The sequence below is a fragment of the Anopheles gambiae genome, chromosome X (genome assembly GCF_943734735.2).
Source record: "Anopheles gambiae chromosome X, idAnoGambNW_F1_1, whole genome shotgun sequence".
NCBI lineage: Eukaryota > Metazoa > Arthropoda > Insecta > Diptera > Culicidae > Anopheles > Anopheles gambiae.
In genome coordinates this window covers 26,555,191-26,573,413 of record NC_064600.1, presented here as the reverse complement: position 1 = coordinate 26,573,413, position 18,223 = coordinate 26,555,191, and the positions used below count along the sequence as shown (strand labels likewise).

General features: G+C 41.7%; 1 protein-coding gene and 5 long non-coding RNA genes across 7 annotated transcripts; 4 read left to right on the top strand and 2 right to left on the bottom strand.

The window, feature by feature from the left end:
* Positions 1-331: 331 nt before the first annotated feature.
* Positions 332-1,513, top strand: LOC133391449 (uncharacterized). Its single transcript, XM_061645947.1, has one exon. It carries the CDS (start codon positions 332-334, stop codon positions 1,163-1,165), a length of 834 nt encoding a protein of 277 aa, XP_061501931.1. The 3' UTR covers positions 1,166-1,513.
* Positions 1,514-1,571: 58 nt separating this feature from the next.
* On the top strand, positions 1,572-2,816 carry LOC133391832 (uncharacterized). Its single transcript, XR_009765295.1, has 2 exons — positions 1,572-1,726; positions 1,926-2,816. It is a non-coding gene; the product is annotated as an uncharacterized LOC133391832 (long non-coding RNA).
* A 2,321-nt stretch (positions 2,817-5,137) lies between these two features.
* LOC133391831 (uncharacterized) lies at positions 5,138-6,373 on the top strand. The gene is made up of 2 exons (XR_009765294.1): positions 5,138-5,292; positions 5,492-6,373. It is a non-coding gene; the product is annotated as an uncharacterized LOC133391831 (long non-coding RNA).
* A 513-nt stretch (positions 6,374-6,886) lies between these two features.
* On the bottom strand, positions 6,887-11,161 carry LOC133391822 (uncharacterized). Of its 2 annotated transcripts, XR_009765287.1 has the most exons (4): positions 11,029-11,161; positions 10,433-10,959; positions 9,210-9,922; positions 6,887-8,091 (listed from the first exon to the last, which is right to left on the bottom strand). It is a non-coding gene; the product is annotated as an uncharacterized LOC133391822 (long non-coding RNA). The 2 variants fall into 2 exon arrangements; XR_009765286.1 differs by having other exon boundaries at positions 6,887-9,922.
* Positions 11,162-11,339: 178 nt separating this feature from the next.
* On the top strand, positions 11,340-12,504 carry LOC133391833 (uncharacterized). Its single transcript, XR_009765299.1, has 2 exons — positions 11,340-11,710; positions 11,785-12,504. It is a non-coding gene; the product is annotated as an uncharacterized LOC133391833 (long non-coding RNA).
* A 745-nt stretch (positions 12,505-13,249) lies between these two features.
* On the bottom strand, positions 13,250-15,076 carry LOC133391824 (uncharacterized). Its single transcript, XR_009765288.1, has 4 exons — positions 14,347-15,076; positions 14,200-14,273; positions 13,804-14,106; positions 13,250-13,718 (listed from the first exon to the last, which is right to left on the bottom strand). It is a non-coding gene; the product is annotated as an uncharacterized LOC133391824 (long non-coding RNA).
* Between the last annotated feature and the right edge of the window lie 3,147 nt (positions 15,077-18,223).

The window sequence follows — 18,223 nt, the reverse complement described above, 5'->3', positions numbered from 1 at the left end:
ACAAAAACAAGATAAAAAGATTCAAGAAAAATACCTAATTTATAAATTTTACTGTGTATCTTTACAGATGATTTTAGTTCTGATTTCAACAATCATGTTTTTAACGGCAAATGCAACCACAAGCAAGCTAGAAATACGCAACTTAGGAAATGATCCCTTACTTTTGATTAAAAGAAAAGAATGTAAAATCGTAACTGGAGTTATTAAAGTAGTTCATCCCATTAATCTGACAGTAATAGCAGAAAGCATAACGAAATTCAACAATATCGCTAAAAGCTTAGATAAAAAATTACCATTGACCAAGATAGCCACTCGCTGAGTCGAAACATTAATGTACAATTTTTATGAAATCAAGCCACTAGAGCGAAATAAGAAAAAACGTTGGGACACCTTGGGAGCAGCATGGAAATGGCTAGCAGGTTCACCAGACGCAGGCGATCTTCGGCTCGTCAATACATCAATGAATGAACTCATTTCTGCTAACAATCTACAAGTCCAAATCAACGACATGCTAAACGTACGGATTCAAAAGCTGGTGGATACCATAGAAGAAATAACGAAACAATCCTTACTGAACAATATCATAATGAAAGAGTACGAAACGATATTGTTTCTACCATTCAGGGAAAAATTATTGATTGAATCGATAATTCAAAAACAAGGAATATCAACTTCCTTTCCAGAAGAAGCGCTTGCCTACGTCACTACGAAAATAGCAACAAAAAAAGATATTCTTTTGTACATCATTGAAGTACCACAATTTTCTAATACCACCGGTGTTTCCGATATAATCACCATACATCCGCTTATCATCAATGGTACTAGAATAGTGAATATCCCTACAAGAATCATAAAGACAGCAGAAAAGTTATACACCACATCAAAACCAAACGATTTTGTCCAGTACCAAGAGTACCTTCAAGAGATTTATGACGAATGTTCAGTCTCCATTATACAAGGGAAAGTCAGTCACTGCCACATTACAAATGACAACAACACACTTATCGATCTAATTGCCCAAAATAAGGTGTTGATCAACAATGCATATAAGCTCTTACTCCGTTCTGATTGTGGAACGCGTGACCGCTACATATCTGGTAACAGTCTGTTGACGTTTAATAATTGTAGCGTAACCCTTAACAATCGGACATTCGTTTCTAAATAAATATTATACACCGAAGAAGATATACAAGGAGCTTTTCTAAACCTGGAAGTTAACAGAAGCCTCTCACTCAACCTGCAGACCCTGAAGGAAGAAAACATGATACACAGAAAAATGATAGATCATTTGAAACTGTCACAGTATGAGCATAAAAACTGGATATTAAGCATTATTGGAGGTCTTTCGATAACTACAACAAGCTTGATTATACTAATAGCCTACATGTGCCTATGCCAGAAGAAGATAGTACGAAAGCATCGTTGCAGAAAACATAAGAATAGCCAAGGCCGAGGACGTCCTTCTTCAACCCCCGGAGAAGTCACACAGTCCATCGCTTAATGCACCAGACGACAGCGGTCTCCGGTGACAAGCGACCGTGGGACCAGACGACAGCGGTCTCCAGTGACAATCGACCGTGGGACCAGACGACAGCGGTCTCCAGTTGCAAGTCAGCGCAACGCGGCTCCCGCAGGCCACCTGGGCTTGAAGCGTGTTTACCAGTAGTTGTAATTTGGAGTTAGAATAAACAGGTTCTCTCTACTTGGACTCATTATTATAGAAAATGTATGCTTATATTAATAATCCTTTCATCTACCTAATAATACTTTATACACAGTGAAAATTATGGGATAATCTCACGTCTTTTTTAAAATTTAACATTTATTATTACTAATAAATAGTCTAAGGTTCATTATGTTTACTTTACAAAGGCTTTCGTCTTAATTTAAATGCACGCTAATTCAATGTTCCTTTTTATTTTCAGCTACCGTCCACTAAACAACAATGGCTGGAGGTATCACAAAGGTTTGAGCAGCGTTGGAACTTCCCCATGCCATTGGTGCGATGGACGGAAAGCATGTCAAAATCCGCGCTCCTGCACACAGTGGATCCGATTACTACAATTACAAAAACTTTTTTAGTATTGTGCTTCTAGTAATAGTGGACGCTGACTACAATTTTCTGTTCGCGGATGCGGGAGGAAAAGGAGGCATTTCGGATGGAGGAATACTTCGAAACAGTCGATTGTTTCAAAAACTGGAAAACAAGTTGTTGAATATACCTGATCCAGAGCCTTTGCGAGTACCATATAGAGTTCCAGTACCGTACTTCTTGCTAGGAGACAAGGCTTTCGCCTATACCGATTACTGCATCCGTCCATTTGGTGGAATCGATTCACCTGGAAGTTATCAGCGCATTTTCAACTTTAGACATTCTCGAGCTCGAATGCCCGTTGAAAATGCGCTGGGAATTGTGACAAACAAATTCGAAGTACTAAGTGGGCCAATACGTCCTCCACCGGATGTAGCAAAACACGTTGTGTTAACGCCATTATATTTACACATTTTCTTGCGTAAAATTGATTCAAGGCATATCTCATACTCGCCACCATCTTCATTCGACAGAGTCGTTAACGGAAACTTGATACCGGGCGATTGGAGAGCCAATGAAGGGTTAGCAGGTCTGCAAGGTGTTTCGTCAATGGCACCTGATCGATTGTTGAATATTCGAACGCATATGGCACTAGACTTCAAACATAATTTTAATCATTATGGTTGAACTATTAACCATAATGGTCAGGTCGTTGCACAACATGTCAAATAAGAATAAGCCATTGAAATACAACGAATTTGTTTGAATTGCTTTATCAACGGCATCGTCCTTAACCATCACTAATAACATGTTATGATATTGATGTGATAATATCTATATATTTAACATAAACCATACAAATTGACCAACACGCTGAAACAGCTACTTTTACGATTAAACTCATTGTGATTGTTGGACTCTCAAAACATGAAGACTAACATTAATAAAATCAAGAGAAATATGAAATAAAAAGAAATATAACTACATTAATCGATTATAAACGGTTTATTGGCAACAGTTGATTTACTGATCAATGAAGACAAATAATTATACTCCTTAACAAGTAGAAACATGTATAATTTTTTAATATTGATGTAATATATTGATAATATAATATTGAGAGGCTTTACTCTGGTAAACTTAGGGTTCGGAGGTGAAAATAAAGTATTTAATAAAAACAAAATTTGTAGAGTTGGAATGCTGGTACAAATCTCGATATGATGCCGGGCTTTTCTGCAGCAAACCATGGTGTTGTGTCCGCACAAAACAAACATGAGACGGTGGTGTGTACGGCACAAACAGAATATATATATTTAACAAATATCTTTGGTATATGTTATACAATAACACACGCACGTAATAAATAATATAAATACAGCACACGCAATGCGGGGAGAGGACGACCGGTCCTGCTCGCGCCGCGATCCTCACTGAGGACGTCACAGGATGACAGCCGTGCTGTCAACAGTGAGCCTTCAGGATGAGGCAGCGGTCTGTCCACAACATCTCCCCGTTTTAATTAAGCCGGTACGGCTTAAGCCAACGCAGTGGTTTTAATGTACTTAAAACCGGAGTGGCAAGCGTATGGCTCAAGTGGCGCTGTGTAAAACGGGGGAGAGTGCTGAACGGCCTCCGTGCCTAACGCTCGAACGGGATTAAAACTTATGTTTTGATTTGTCCAGAATCCATTCTTACTTTTGATTAAAAGAAAAGAATGTAAAATCGTAACTGGAGTTATTAAAGTAGTTCATCCCATTAATCTGACAGTAATAGCAGAAAGCATAACGAAATTCAACAATATCGCTAAAAGCTTAGATAAAAAATTACCATTGACCAAGATAGCCACTCGCTGAGTCGAAACATTAATGTACAATTTTTATGAAATCAAGCCACTAGAGCGAAATAAGAAAAAACGTTGGGACACCTTGGGAGCAGCATGGAAATGGCTAGCAGGTTCACCAGACGCAGGCGATCTTCGGCTCGTCAATACATCAATGAATGAACTCATTTCTGCTAACAATCTACAAGTCCAAATCAACGACATGCTAAACGTACGGATTCAAAAGCTGGTGGATACCATAGAAGAAATAACGAAACAATCCTTACTGAACAATATCATAATGAAAGAGTACGAAACGATATTGTTTCTACCATTCAGGGAAAAATTATTGATTGAATCGATAATTCAAAAACAAGGAATATCAACTTCCTTTCCAGAAGAAGCGCTTGCCTACGTCACTACGAAAATAGCAACAAAAAAAGATATTCTTTTGTACATCATTGAAGTACCACAATTTTCTAATACCACCGGTGTTTCCGATATAATCACCATACATCCGCTTATCATCAATGGTACTAGAATAGTGAATATCCCTACAAGAATCATAAAGACAGCAGAAAAGTTATACACCACATCAAAACCAAACGATTTTGTCCAGTACCAAGAGTACCTTCAAGAGATTTATGACGAATGTTCAGTCTCCATTATACAAGGGAAAGTCAGTCACTGCCACATTACAAATGACAACAACACACTTATCGATCTAATTGCCCAAAATAAGGTGTTGATCAACAATGCATATAAGCTCTTACTCCGTTCTGATTGTGGAACGCGTGACCGCTACATATCTGGTAACAGTCTGTTGACGTTTAATAATTGTAGCGTAACCCTTAACAATCGGACATTCGTTTCTAAATAAATATTATACACCGAAGAAGATATACAAGGAGCTTTTCTAAACCTGGAAGTTAACAGAAGCCTCTCACTCAACCTGCAGACCCTGAAGGAAGAAAACATGATACACAGAAAAATGATAGATCATTTGAAACTGTCACAGTATGAGCATAAAAACTGGATATTAAGCATTATTGGAGGTCTTTCGATAACTACAACAAGCTTGATTATACTAATAGCCTACATGTGCCTATGCCAGAAGAAGATAGTACGAAAGCATCGTTGCAGAAAACATAAGAATAGCCAAGGCCGAGGACGTCCTTCTTCAACCCCCGGAGAAGTCACACAGTCCATCGCTTAATGCACCAGACGACAGCGGTCTCCGGTGACAAGCGACCGTGGGACCAGACGACAGCGGTCTCCAGTGACAATCGACCGTGGGACCAGACGACAGCGGTCTCCAGTTGCAAGTCAGCGCAACGCGGCTCCCGCAGGCCACCTGGGCTTGAAGCGTGTTTACCAGTAGTTGTAATTTGGAGTTAGAATAAACAGGTTCTCTCTACTTGGACTCATTATTATAGAAAATGTATGCTTATATTAATAATCCTTTCATCTACCTAATAATACTTTATACACAGTGAAAATTATGGGATAATCTCACGTCTTTTTTAAAATTTAACATTTATTATTACTAATAAATAGTCTAAGGTTCATTATGTTTACTTTACAAAGGCTTTCGTCTTAATTTAAATGCACGCTAATTCAATGTTCCTTTTTATTTTCAGCTACCGTCCACTAAACAACAATGGCTGGAGGTATCACAAAGGTTTGAGCAGCGTTGGAACTTCCCCATGCCATTGGTGCGATGGACGGAAAGCATGTCAAAATCCGCGCTCCTGCACACAGTGGATCCGATTACTACAATTACAAAAACTTTTTTAGTATTGTGCTTCTAGTAATAGTGGACGCTGACTACAATTTTCTGTTCGCGGATGCGGGAGGAAAAGGAGGCATTTCGGATGGAGGAATACTTCGAAACAGTCGATTGTTTCAAAAACTGGAAAACAAGTTGTTGAATATACCTGATCCAGAGCCTTTGCGAGTACCATATAGAGTTCCAGTACCGTACTTCTTGCTAGGAGACAAGGCTTTCGCCTATACCGATTACTGCATCCGTCCATTTGGTGGAATCCATTCACCTGGAAGTTATCAGCGCATTTTCAACTTTAGACATTCTCGAGCTCGAATGCCCGTTGAAAATGCGCTGGGAATTGTGACAAACAAATTCGAAGTACTAAGTGGGCCAATACGTCCTCCACCGGATGTAGCAAAACACGTTGTGTTAACGCCATTATATTTACACATTTTCTTGCGTAAAGTTGATTCAAGGCATATCTCATACTCGCCACCATCTTCATTCGACAGAGTCGTTAACGGAAACTTGATACCGGGCGATTGGAGAGCCAATGAAGGGTTAGCAGGTCTGCAAGGTGTTTCGTCAATGGCACCTGATCGATTGTTGAATATTCGAACGCATATGGCACTAGACTTCAAACATAATTTTAATCATTATGGTTGAACTATTAACCATAATGGTCAGGTCGTTGCACAACATGTCAAATAAGAATAAGCCATTGAAATACAACGAATTTGTTTGAATTGCTTTATCAACGGCATCGTCCTTAACCATCACTAATAACATGTTATGATATTGATGTGATAATATCTATATATTTAACATAAACCATACAAATTGACCAACACGCTGAAACAGCTACTTTTACGATTAAACTCATTGTGATTGTTGGACTCTCAAAACATGAAGACTAACATTAATAAAATCAAGAGAAATATGAAATAAAAAGAAATATAACTACATTAATCGATTATAAACGGTTTATTGGCAACAGTTGATTTACTGATCAATGAAGACAAATAATTATACTCCTTAACAAGTAGAAACATGTATAATTTTTTAATATTGATGTAATATATTGATAATATAATATTGAGAGGCTTTACTCTGGTAAACTTAGGGTTCGGAGGTGAAAATAAAGTATTTAATAAAAACAAAATTTGTAGAGTTGGAATGCTGGTACAAATCTCGATATGATGCCGGGCTTTTCTGCAGCAAACCATGGTGTTGTGTCCGCACAAAACAAACATGAGACGGTGGTGTGTACGGCACAAACAGAATATATATATTTAACAAATATCTTTGGTATATGTTATACAATAACACACGCACGTAATAAATAATATAAATACAGCACACGCAATGCGGGGAGAGGACGACCGGTCCTGCTCGCGCCGCGATCCTCACTGAGGACGTCACAGGATGACAGCCGTGCTGTCAACAGTGAGCCTTCAGGATGAGGCAGCGGTCTGTCCACAACATCTCCCCGTTTTAATTAAGCCGGTACGGCTTAAGCCAACGCAGTGGTTTTAATGTACTTAAAACCGGAGTGGCAAGCGTATGGCTCAAGTGGCGCTGTGTAAAACGGGGGAGAGTGCTGAACGGCCTCCGTGCCTAACGCTCGAACGGGATGAGCGTTGCGGGCTGCAACAGGGGGCAGCCGATGTGCTGCGCTCGCTCGTTCCGTTGCAGCCGCTGTGGTGTTGTTGTTGGTGTTGTTGTTGTTGTTGGTGCAACTGCAGCATGATGCTGTTGTCGTAAGCCGTTGCACCGGACGCCGATGATGATGATGAGGCAGCTCTCCGGATGCTGCTGCCGTTGGGGCGTCGATGTGCGGCTGAGCAGGGGGCGGCCGTGGTGCCGCGCGCGCTTGGACCGCTCAGCCGGTACCACTGCACAGGGGCGACCGTGATGTCGCTGCCGGTGAACTGCTGTGCAGGGCGCGCAGGATGATGGTGATGATGATGACGATGCGAGTGCACAGCGGGCGACCGTGATGCCGCGCACGACGACTGTGCACTCGGGACACATGTGATGGTGCTGCACAGGGGCGACAGTGGTGTCGCCGTCGAGACGCACCTGTGCAGCTGGAGCGCCGGCGATGAAGGTCCACAGGGGGCAGCCGAAATGCCTCAGCACTGTGCCTTATCGGGCTCCGCGATGATGCTGGTGCAGAAGGGCGGCTGTGGCGCCGCGATGACGATGCTGCACCAGTGTGTGTCCGATGACGCTGCAGCGGGCGGCGGTGATGCCGTGTGACGACGGTCCAAAGCGGAATGTCCCCTCGCCTTGTCCGGTATAATGCTGCAGCGGAGTGAGGATCCCTTCGGGGCTTCGCGCAAGCCCTGAGCGTGCCCATCCTGCGCGATGGCGGTTGCGCGATGGTGGAACCGCGATGGTGGTCTCCGTGCTGCGTCGGTCCTTTGTAGGATCCCCCCCTACGCGAGGAGGATCCCATCCTCGTCGCCACTGTTGTGTCCGCACAAAACAAACATGAGACGGTGGTGTGTACGGCACAAACAGAATATATATATTTAACAAATATCTTTGGTATATGTTATACAATAACACACGCACGTAATAAATAATATAAATACAGCACACGCAATGCGGGGAGAGGACGACCGGTCCTGCTCGCGCCGCGATCCTCACTGAGGACGTCACAGGATGACAGCCGTGCTGTCAACAGTGAGCCTTCAGGATGAGGCAGCGGTCTGTCCACAACACATGGTCTTGGCCAAAGTGGGCAAGTTGCACGTAAAAAGGTATTAGTATGTTATAAATATACCATTTGTGACAACGCTGCTTCTGAAAACTTTTTGAAGTGATATCATCTAACAAGATAACACGAAAAAACATAGAGTTTTCAAAGATATGTCTTATAAGAACAGCAACAATGCATATAATCACGCATGAATTGTAACACACTTAGTTGATTTTGCAACGCATGCAAAATGCTAACTTTTTTTTAATATAACACATGGGGTAAAAGTTATTGAAGTAACAGAAATGGTACACGTTGGTTCAGAAGCACGTTGACAGTATATAAATCTCGGGATAATTTCAACGATAAATAATTTTGTGAATATTTTATCCTGTATCACATGGTTATTAATTCAATGGATGAACTTATTGCACCCCTGTTAGCATTGAAGTTATTTTGTATGGTCACCTTGAAACCATAAGCAGGGTCATTCGCCAATTGTTGCACACGTCCAAATTATTGCTCATTATTGCACCACAGCAAAAACTATGCCGGTTTGGTATTATTTCATGAAAATGGTATAGCTACCGACTAATTTCCTTCGGTTTCGAAATGTGAAACTATAGAATTTCAAGGCTGTGACGGTTTTGCCCATTATTTGCGCATTACGTGTTAGTTAGGAAAATAATTTATAATTTACAATATTTAGCCAATGACTAAATGTTTTTTTACATTATTATCGATAATGTAACATAATAAAACCACATTTCAAAAAAAGGAAGAGCTAATACATTTAATATCTTAAAGTGTGCAACTAATACATTTAATAACAAATTGTGCGGTAGATCGATTAACAGAAACAATAAAAACAAATTATTCTTACCGTGTCTGCATGTTCAGCGTCTTCCGACGCATCGTACATAAACGACAAAGCCTCCCAGGCTGGCCATCGCGGGCGATAAACTTCGGCGTAGGCTAAATGTTGTGGGCAGCCGTGCCGACCCCTGGACTTGCCGTGGCAGTTGCGATGCCACCGGTCAACGTTCAGGGGGACGACAGTGTGTCACGCACACTGTCGCACACACTAAGCAGCGCAAGGCTTAGTGTGTGCCGAGCCCACAAGCAGAGTGTGTTTGCGAGCCGATCGAGCAGGAGCTCTCGGCAGGGGTGCTCGGTGCGGCTGGTGCGCGGCCACCGCACTTGTATATTTTAAAGTTAATCGTTTGTTCATTGTGTTTTATTATTTGTTTTACATGTTTTAATATGTGTAATAAAGTAGTACAAGTTACAAACATAACACTAAAATAGTCAACAAGTTATTTGTAGCCTTTTAGCTTGAATAAAAATAAAAAAATAAAACAATTTACCTGACCCGGTCTACATGCTCTGGCGCACTTTGGATCGGTATGACCGATATTTGGCCAACATGTTGTGCCACATTTTTTTGGCCTCTGCCATGGTCAACCCGACCTCTTCTGCGACACACATCCATGCGTCATTTTGACGGTCTCGGTTTTTGTAATGCGGAGATTTTTTATTGTAGATGATGTTCTGTTTTTCTACCGCATTAGCCATCCGCAAGCAGAGCTCCACGTCCTGGAATAGTAGTTAAAAAAATTAATAAGACGTACGGTGTTTTAGTTGTAAAACATAATAAGGAAAAGAACTAAAGAAAACTGGCATAGAAAATGAGATGGTTGGATCTTTGGAGGAACACGATCCAATAGACACAGGTGCAGGAACAAAGGAAAAATTAAAAAAAAAAAACCCGGTTTAGTAATGAGTTTACGAGAGGCAAGTTGGCAAGAGGCAAGATAAGTGTGGTGATACCCTGGGATGAATTCTTAAACGTAAGCACCACTACTACGAGCAACGGCAGTTGCAGCGATGTAGTTTTAACCTCATCCAACATAGTCACCCGGCGCTCTAGCAGCAATCGAACAAGACATCGAACATGAAAAATGTATGAGATTTGACATGTTCGATTTGTTGTTTATCAAATCGAACATGTCAAATCCCATATATTTTCATGTTCGATGTCGTGTTCGATTGCTGCTAGAGCGCTGCCTCACTCAGCCGTTGTTAATAAAGTACACCCATACTCACTTCTCGCATATATTTACGCGGTTCCCGTCCTGATCCCGAAGTCAGTCCTGCTCCCGATGCCAGGCCTGATCCCGAAGCCCGTCCTGCTTCCAATACCAGTCCTGATCCCAATGCCCGTCCTGAAATCTGTGCCAGTCCTGATACCGGTGCCAGTCCTGCTCCCGATGCCAGGCCTGATTCCGAAGCCCGTCCTGATACCGGTGCCCGTCCTGATCCCGATGCCCGTCCTGAAATCGGTGCCAGTCTTGATACCGGTGCCAGTCCTGCTCCCGATGCCAGGCCTGATCGCGATGCCAGCCCTATTCCCTAAGCCCGTCCTTATACCGGTGCCTTTCCTGATGCCGGTGCCTGTCCTGATACCGGTGCCAGTACAGATAACGGTACCCGTCCTGATATCGGTGCCAGTACTGATATCGTTGCTAGTCCAGGTCACGATTGCTGTATCGATTTCGATCGCAGTCCTGACGACGTTCCCGGTCCTGATCCGTTCTGATTTACATTATTTTTTTATGTTTTGTTTAGTTTGGCTAAAATAATATACACATGAATGTTTATTTAATATTAACACGGAAAATAAGTGATAATTAATACCGTACTTCCACAATGCCGGTTTAATGCGTGTTATGTTTTATTTTGTTTTGTTGTGTTAACCCGCAGTGCAAGTGACAGCGATTTGCGAGGGCGCGCGAGGGCTCGCACGCCATACAAGTTCACTGCTCCAGAGCCCTCGCATTAAAGAGCTTGCGAGCCTTGGAAGTGTCATATGAGCGAGACAGCTGTATGTCAAGTGTATGGCTATCTCTTTCTGGCAAGAAAAAAGCTCCGAAATGCAACGGTGTTGGTGGACAAAATTTAAATGGCCAAAATTTTTGACCACACACACTCTCTCTCCCGGTGCCTTCCCCTGTCCTCTCTTCCTTCACGCCCCTTCCTCTTATTTGCGCGCGCCGCTCGCTTGTGTGCGATAGCTCATCAGCTGGTACTGGTATATGGTACGGTTGTAGTTGTATCTTGAATTGGCGATTGGTACATATATATGTAGTGTATTTGGTTTTACCTGTGACCTTGACGATGCGAGATCCGATCAATTCTGGTGTTGAAGCAATATTTGTGCTATGCTGGTTGTTGCCATTCCGTGCCGTTTCTGATGTGGCCATTTGATCGCCATGTCGATCAACGGTTATGAAGCCAATTTCAAACGAGCGAAGGTGAAGGAATAGTTCCGTACCGGATTTTTTTTTATCATGTCTGATACTCCAATACTGATCTCGACCCGATGTAAGCTGGTTTTATCGGCCGTATGAGATAATGTAATCATGTGTTAAAAAATTTCGCATTTTTTTTCTTTCCAGATTTTCCCGAAAATTGACCCATACTTCAATACCATTTAACTATTTTAATTGATTCCTCATACCAGTGGCGGATCTAACGATAGGCGGACTAGGCGGTCGCCTGGGGCCCCGCCGATTCAGGGGCCTCGTAGATCGCTAGTTTATAGTATGCCGTATGGACAGAGTACTAGCTACTAGCCCCCGGAAGGATGGAAGTTGGGGCCCCGAGGCTGGCGAAGCTTCTATTAACTGCTTCTTTCCATTTTCCCTTCTCTTCTTCTTCTATTTGTCGTATACCTGGTCATGCCAGCCAATGCAAGCTTTAGCGTCTTTTTAGTACCACACACCCGGCTGGCCAGTCCTTACTACGAGGGGACGGTCTATATTAGGCTTGAACCAATGACGGGCATGATATTATCATCCTATATGTATCCACATTAATACAAAATGTGCGACAAAACAACACATAAACGTCGTTCAACAGCTCTTTGGTTTATTTCTTTAACACATGATTATAAAGCCACATACATAAGGAAGAAGAAAAAGAAAGCCACATCCAAAAACACACGCGGGAGGGGGAGGGAGAGAGAACGGCCACACTCGGTTCCGTGTCAAGATCCTCTCTGCGGACATCACACGCTGACAGTGCCTCTTTCAACGGTGAGCCCTCAGGATCGGGCCGTGATCTGTGCACATCCATTTGAACGTGTCACCAACTGATAATAAAACATTAGAAACAGACTCTCTCACCCGCAGGTACCCATTTTCTACCATCTGTTACACATTCTGTGACACACCGTTTTGTCTGTCCTTGCGAACGACTAAGGGCTGGATCGTTCAGTACCAGGGGTATGACATGGCCTACCCAGTGGCGGATTTAACGGTGCGCGGGCTGAGCGGCCGCGGGGGGCCCCGTCAATGTAGGGGCCCCATGTAAGGAAGTCCAGCATATAGAACAATGTGTACAGTACAATGTCTCAGCAAGTCTCAGCTTCTGTGCTAGTTAGGGGCCCCATGGATGAAGGGACTCATAAACTATAGGGGCCCAGACTCATAAACAGGGATTCTGAGCACACCCCCCCCCCCTCGGCCAGCATTGAACCATTGAAGTGTGTTTGATTCAAAACCTAGTGCAACAATATGCACCCCCCCTCCCCTCCCCCGCTCGACACCAACCGGGGGGCCTCCACTCCTTTTAACGTTTAGGGCCCCCAATACCCTAAATCCGCCACTGGGCCTACCCATCGCGGACAGGCGAGTATGGTGCGCTACAAGCTACCAGATCCACCAGGTTAATCCAATGATAGACTAGTCGCATCCTTGCTGTTGGGGTTTGTAAAACACAAGACGAGGCAAAGCGACATGCGCAATCGAAAAGCTGTCCGCAAAGAATCCAGATAAAATAAACTACTGAACGTGCATACAAACCTTCTAACAAACTAAATATATGTCATCATCTTTATTCCCCCTTTAAAAATGCGTAGAGTTTAATGATAATATAAACTAAATTTATTTATCTTCAATGTTGTGCAAAACCCACACATACGAGTGGAGGCCCTAATCAGTCACATAAATGTAAGATTGGTTTAAGCGTCTAGCAGGGAAATATTCTAAACTAGAGAAGGATTTAGCAGCAATTTAACTTGCGAGTGGGGGGTGAGTTCCTTTTTTGGGCCCCCTCAAGACCACGGGGCCCTACGCGGCCGCTTAGTTTGCTTAGTGCTTATTCCGCCCCTTCACACTCACGCGCATGTCAAAACACTTAACTTAAAATTAGGCATATCGATTTATGCCTTAAAGCGCACTTAAAATTAAACTTAACTCGTTAACATCAAGTTTGTTCAATTAACACAATAACACTATTAACGTGATGTCGTGATGTTTGTCGCCTTTCCGGGGTTATTCAGTGGCATGTTGGTGCCGTCAGCGAGCGACCGTCGATGCAATCGATACACCTGAGGGAATATAAAACATTTGTTTTAGAGGGAAGATAAAACAACAGATTTAGATGTAGCAATAGTGCATCTAGAAGGAACTCACTTGTGGGTTTTTTTCTCCTGCCAGGAAATTTGACCGCAATCAGTAGTGCGGTCGGTTCGGTCACGTTGCTGCTGCAGCTATTGTGGGGCAGAGGATAATGCAGATCCGAAGGGTTGAATTCCTGCCCCGAACGTTGTTAATGAGCGCGCTCGACATCGTCTCATGGCGCAATCGGGGCACCCGGTGCCGGCTGGGCCTCTAGCGTGTTGTGCTGGTATAGCAAAACTCGTCACCGTACAGCTTCCGGAGGATGTTCTTAAATGGTTCCTCGTAAGCCCACGATCCAGGATAGAGGAAAATTGGCTGTAAAAAAGGAATAAACACCATGATTAGCATCCTAATCCCTAGCTTCACCAAACAATCTTCTTCTTCTTTCGTGGCCCACTTACAACTTACCGTATCATACACAATCATACACAGCGCACAGTCGCAAACACCTGCCGCAGGCCCATATCATTTCTGCATTATATCTGCAAGTTAAAAGAGGCCATATTCTATTAAAATAATGTTTCTTTATCATGATAATTGCTGGATATTACTTACCCGCTGTCTTGTGCTGTGTTGTCCACCACACCACTTTTCTATGCCGGTACATGCACGTACCGCTTCCGACGGAGCCAGCACGCATTGAGCAGGACTTCTACCACTTACTTTAGCTAAAATGGCACTTACTTATGTAAAATTAAGAACTTAATTATTAAAAAACTTACCAAAATTGATCGGCCAACAACACTGTTTACGTTTTTTTTACACACACAACCGAACTTCTCAGTGACAGCAGCCGCATAGCACCAACACAACGAAAGGTGTCAGACGATCTTAGGCGAGGGGTAGGAAGGAGATCGGTGGTGAGGGACGTGAAAGCTCAGCTCGACAGAATCGCTATAGGAGGAAGCGAGGCAACTAGACTAGACTAGAGAAATTAGAGCGAGAGGTACCTGACCAACCCTCGCATTGTTTGCCGGGCAGCCAGGAAAAAAAGTTGACAAAATTTGACGTTCGTGAAAAAAGCGTAAACAAACAGCTACTTGGCGCAGTTGTGACCCATTGTTATGATAATAATGCTAAAATGCATGATTCTAATTGATTTATGTACCTAGTTAGTGTTTCTTAAACAAAATATCGATGATATTCAGATGTTGGAGCTTTTTATCGCTCTTGTGTATGTTTTTGGTGCGGCCACGAGAAAAGCTCTTTTTTGCAGTTGACAAGCAATTTTGACAAAGTTGAAAAAATTTTCAACATTTTTTCAGCTCCGTGGCCACGCGCTATATGAAGACCAGATGGTCTCGTCCCAAGGTGGATTTAAAACAAGGTGTAATAAATGACAAGGTTAAGTTGTTTAGAGCAAAATGACATTTCTCGACTTGACATTTCTCTTCCGGTGGCTCCGGTATAAAAATCGGGGAGGGCTGGTGCGGGGTAATGAAATTTGTATGCAGAGAGTGACAGATGTCCCCCACAATGTCGCCCAGCAAAAGCGATAAAAATCAACCTTCTAAATACATTATCCTTGATTTAAAAATATCAGGTGGTGGACTCTAGTGCATTTTGACAATTCGTCACTTGACGTAAGGTCCCCAGGATTCAAACTTTGTTTACATTAATTAAATTTGTTCATATAATTTATCTACCCCATTTTTCCGAATAAATATTCTTTAAAAATATATTTTGGACTTTGTGAGTTCTTATTTCACATTGAAACATACATTAAAGTGTGTTATTTTGTGTTATTCTGTGAATTTATTCTATAATTTATTGTGTTTTCGACATTTTTGATGATAAAAATTAAGAAATCATTATTTTTTTTCAATTTTTACATTAATTCCTCATTATCTACGAGCCGCATGGACAATTTACTTGAGATTAGAACTCATGCTAGCATGATTTTAAATTTCGTGCATAAACAAATCATCAAATCTTTTGTTAATATATTACGTTTTTTTCTATAAAATCAATAGACACACTAAAATGCACATAATAACAAAGAAATCTGTTATATTTTCTATGCTTTGTGTGCGGAAACCAATGGTCAACGGTTCTATAATGACGTAAAGTCCCTCAACTATGGCGACCCCCCAAAGGCCCTAATCCACCACCTGATATTTTTAATCCACCTTGGTCTCGTCCTATATCAATTGACAACTAAGGCCCGTTTCTGTGCTCCATCGCATGCGATTTTATCGCACGTGCTGTCAAACGCTTTTTCGTATAATATTGCGATTATTTGGATGATTTTTATAATATAACGATTATGAAAAATTAAGTTGAGATTGTTCCTACAAAACCCCACACATTTAGTTTGACAGATGAAAGCGGATGCGGCGTCCGACGAAATCAAATTTTTTTGATTCCATTGTACGACGAAATCGCACGTCCGACGTTATCTGTCAAATCTGATATGAAATTTTGACAGGCCTTCCGATAAAATCGCATCCGATGGAACACAGACACGGGCCTAAGGCCAAAAATACACGGACCGGAATTTCGCATGCTGAAAATTGTATGTATATGACAGTTCAGAAAAGTTGACAGTTTGTACAAGGGTTTGACAGCAGGCGGAATTCTGTGGCCGCGAAATTCCGGTCCGTGTATCTTCGGCCTAGAGCAAGGTGGAATGTATAATGAGGTGTAGTTATAGCGCTTTTGGCGATCCCCCCCCCTGGGCTCCGATTTTGACAGATGGTTTTCCGCTTGTATATGTATTGATGGATTGTTTACGTTTTGCATGGTCAATATTTGATGGAGATCAATTTGGGTGAATATTTTAGTTTATTAGAACACAGTCCGTAATTTAAAATGGAATTTTTTCTTCGAGAACTTGAAGCGTTCGCCAAAAGCGGAAAACTAACTGTCAGTTTTCTTCGTCGATTCTTCTTCCACCTAGCTGTCAAAACGGGCTTATAACTTGACCTGATATATTTACGGTCCTTGGCCTAGAGCGTTTCTACATACACCGAGAATGCAGCTGAGAAAATAACTGACAGCATACTTTGACAGCGACAGACAGCATTTTCGGTGAGAAAAATCTCCTCAGCATGCAAAGAACGATGGAGCTGAGAAAAAATTGAATTGGCAGTTTATAGCGATCGATCAATTATAGTTTGCATTTTTGCCGTCTAATAATCGCAGATATATTATTTAAAAGTAAAAGAAACTTTTTTGATTTCATTTTAGCGATTATAATGGATTTTTTCAACATCATTTTAAAAGTCTCATCTCGGCGCTTTTCAGAGCTTCTACACACACCGGCATGAGAAACCGATTGTCAATTCTCTCACAGCCATCTCTCAGCTGCAGTCTCGGTGTAGGGTAACTGTACCAGTTTTCGGCAGTGTACCTATTTTCGGCAGGGTAGCTAAAAATGTGAAATTCTGCACAAATGCGGTAAAAAATTTCACAAAATACAATTTGGTAGTGAAAGTGTACTTATTTGATATTCACATGCGAAGTTTCACACCATTTCATTACGTATTTTCCAAAATATCAAATAAATTGTGCTTCTTTTCGGCAGCCATGCTGTCAGCCAATCGTACGGCAGGTTTTGTGATTAAGAGAATCAGAACAGTAAAACAATGAAAAAGAGGTGTATATTAAAGATTTTATGCTTATTTAATTTATTCTAACTTGTTAGGAATTTTAAAATCACGATAAACAGGTTATTTTTCACTTTAAATGCTGCCGAAAATAGGTACATAGTTAATCTTCATTTTTGACAGCTCAATGTTGTGGGCTCCTGCCGAAACTCGGAACAATAACACACTTTGAATTTGGCTGAAATTTCCTTTTAAAATTGATCAGAACACTACAATGCGTATGTCGACACATAATATGACCTTTCTTATACCAAATATCACCAATTTTACGACAAAAAATGCACTAACTTAAGAGAAAAATAAATATTTGTAAGCCAGTTCGCACCGTAAGCTATAACCATCAAACTGTCAATGGCTGCTCTGTTTAAACGTCGCATCAAAATGGCTGTCAAAACGGGCCAAAATAAGCAACATAAAATTAATAATTAAAGTGCTTTTTAACACCAATCTTAGGAAAGTAAGAGTGTTAAATTGCTTTAAACATTTTTTTGTACATATTCACATTGATACAAACATTTTCTGACCCGTATTCGCGCTGCCGAAAATAGGAACACAGCCTGCCGAAAATAAGAACAAACTGCCGAAAATAGGAGCAAAATCAATGTTTGCATTTTCACGAATATTTATGAAAAAGGGCTTTGAACCGGCAAATAAAAAATATTGTAACATACTATGATAGTTTATCAACCAGAATAACAACACTTTCAAGAAAAATAATGAAAAATATTGATGTGTGAGCAATTTTTGTGAAACTGCTGCACTAGCCTGCCGAAAACTGGTACAGTTACCCTATGTAGAAACGCTCTCAGCTGCAGTCTCTATAT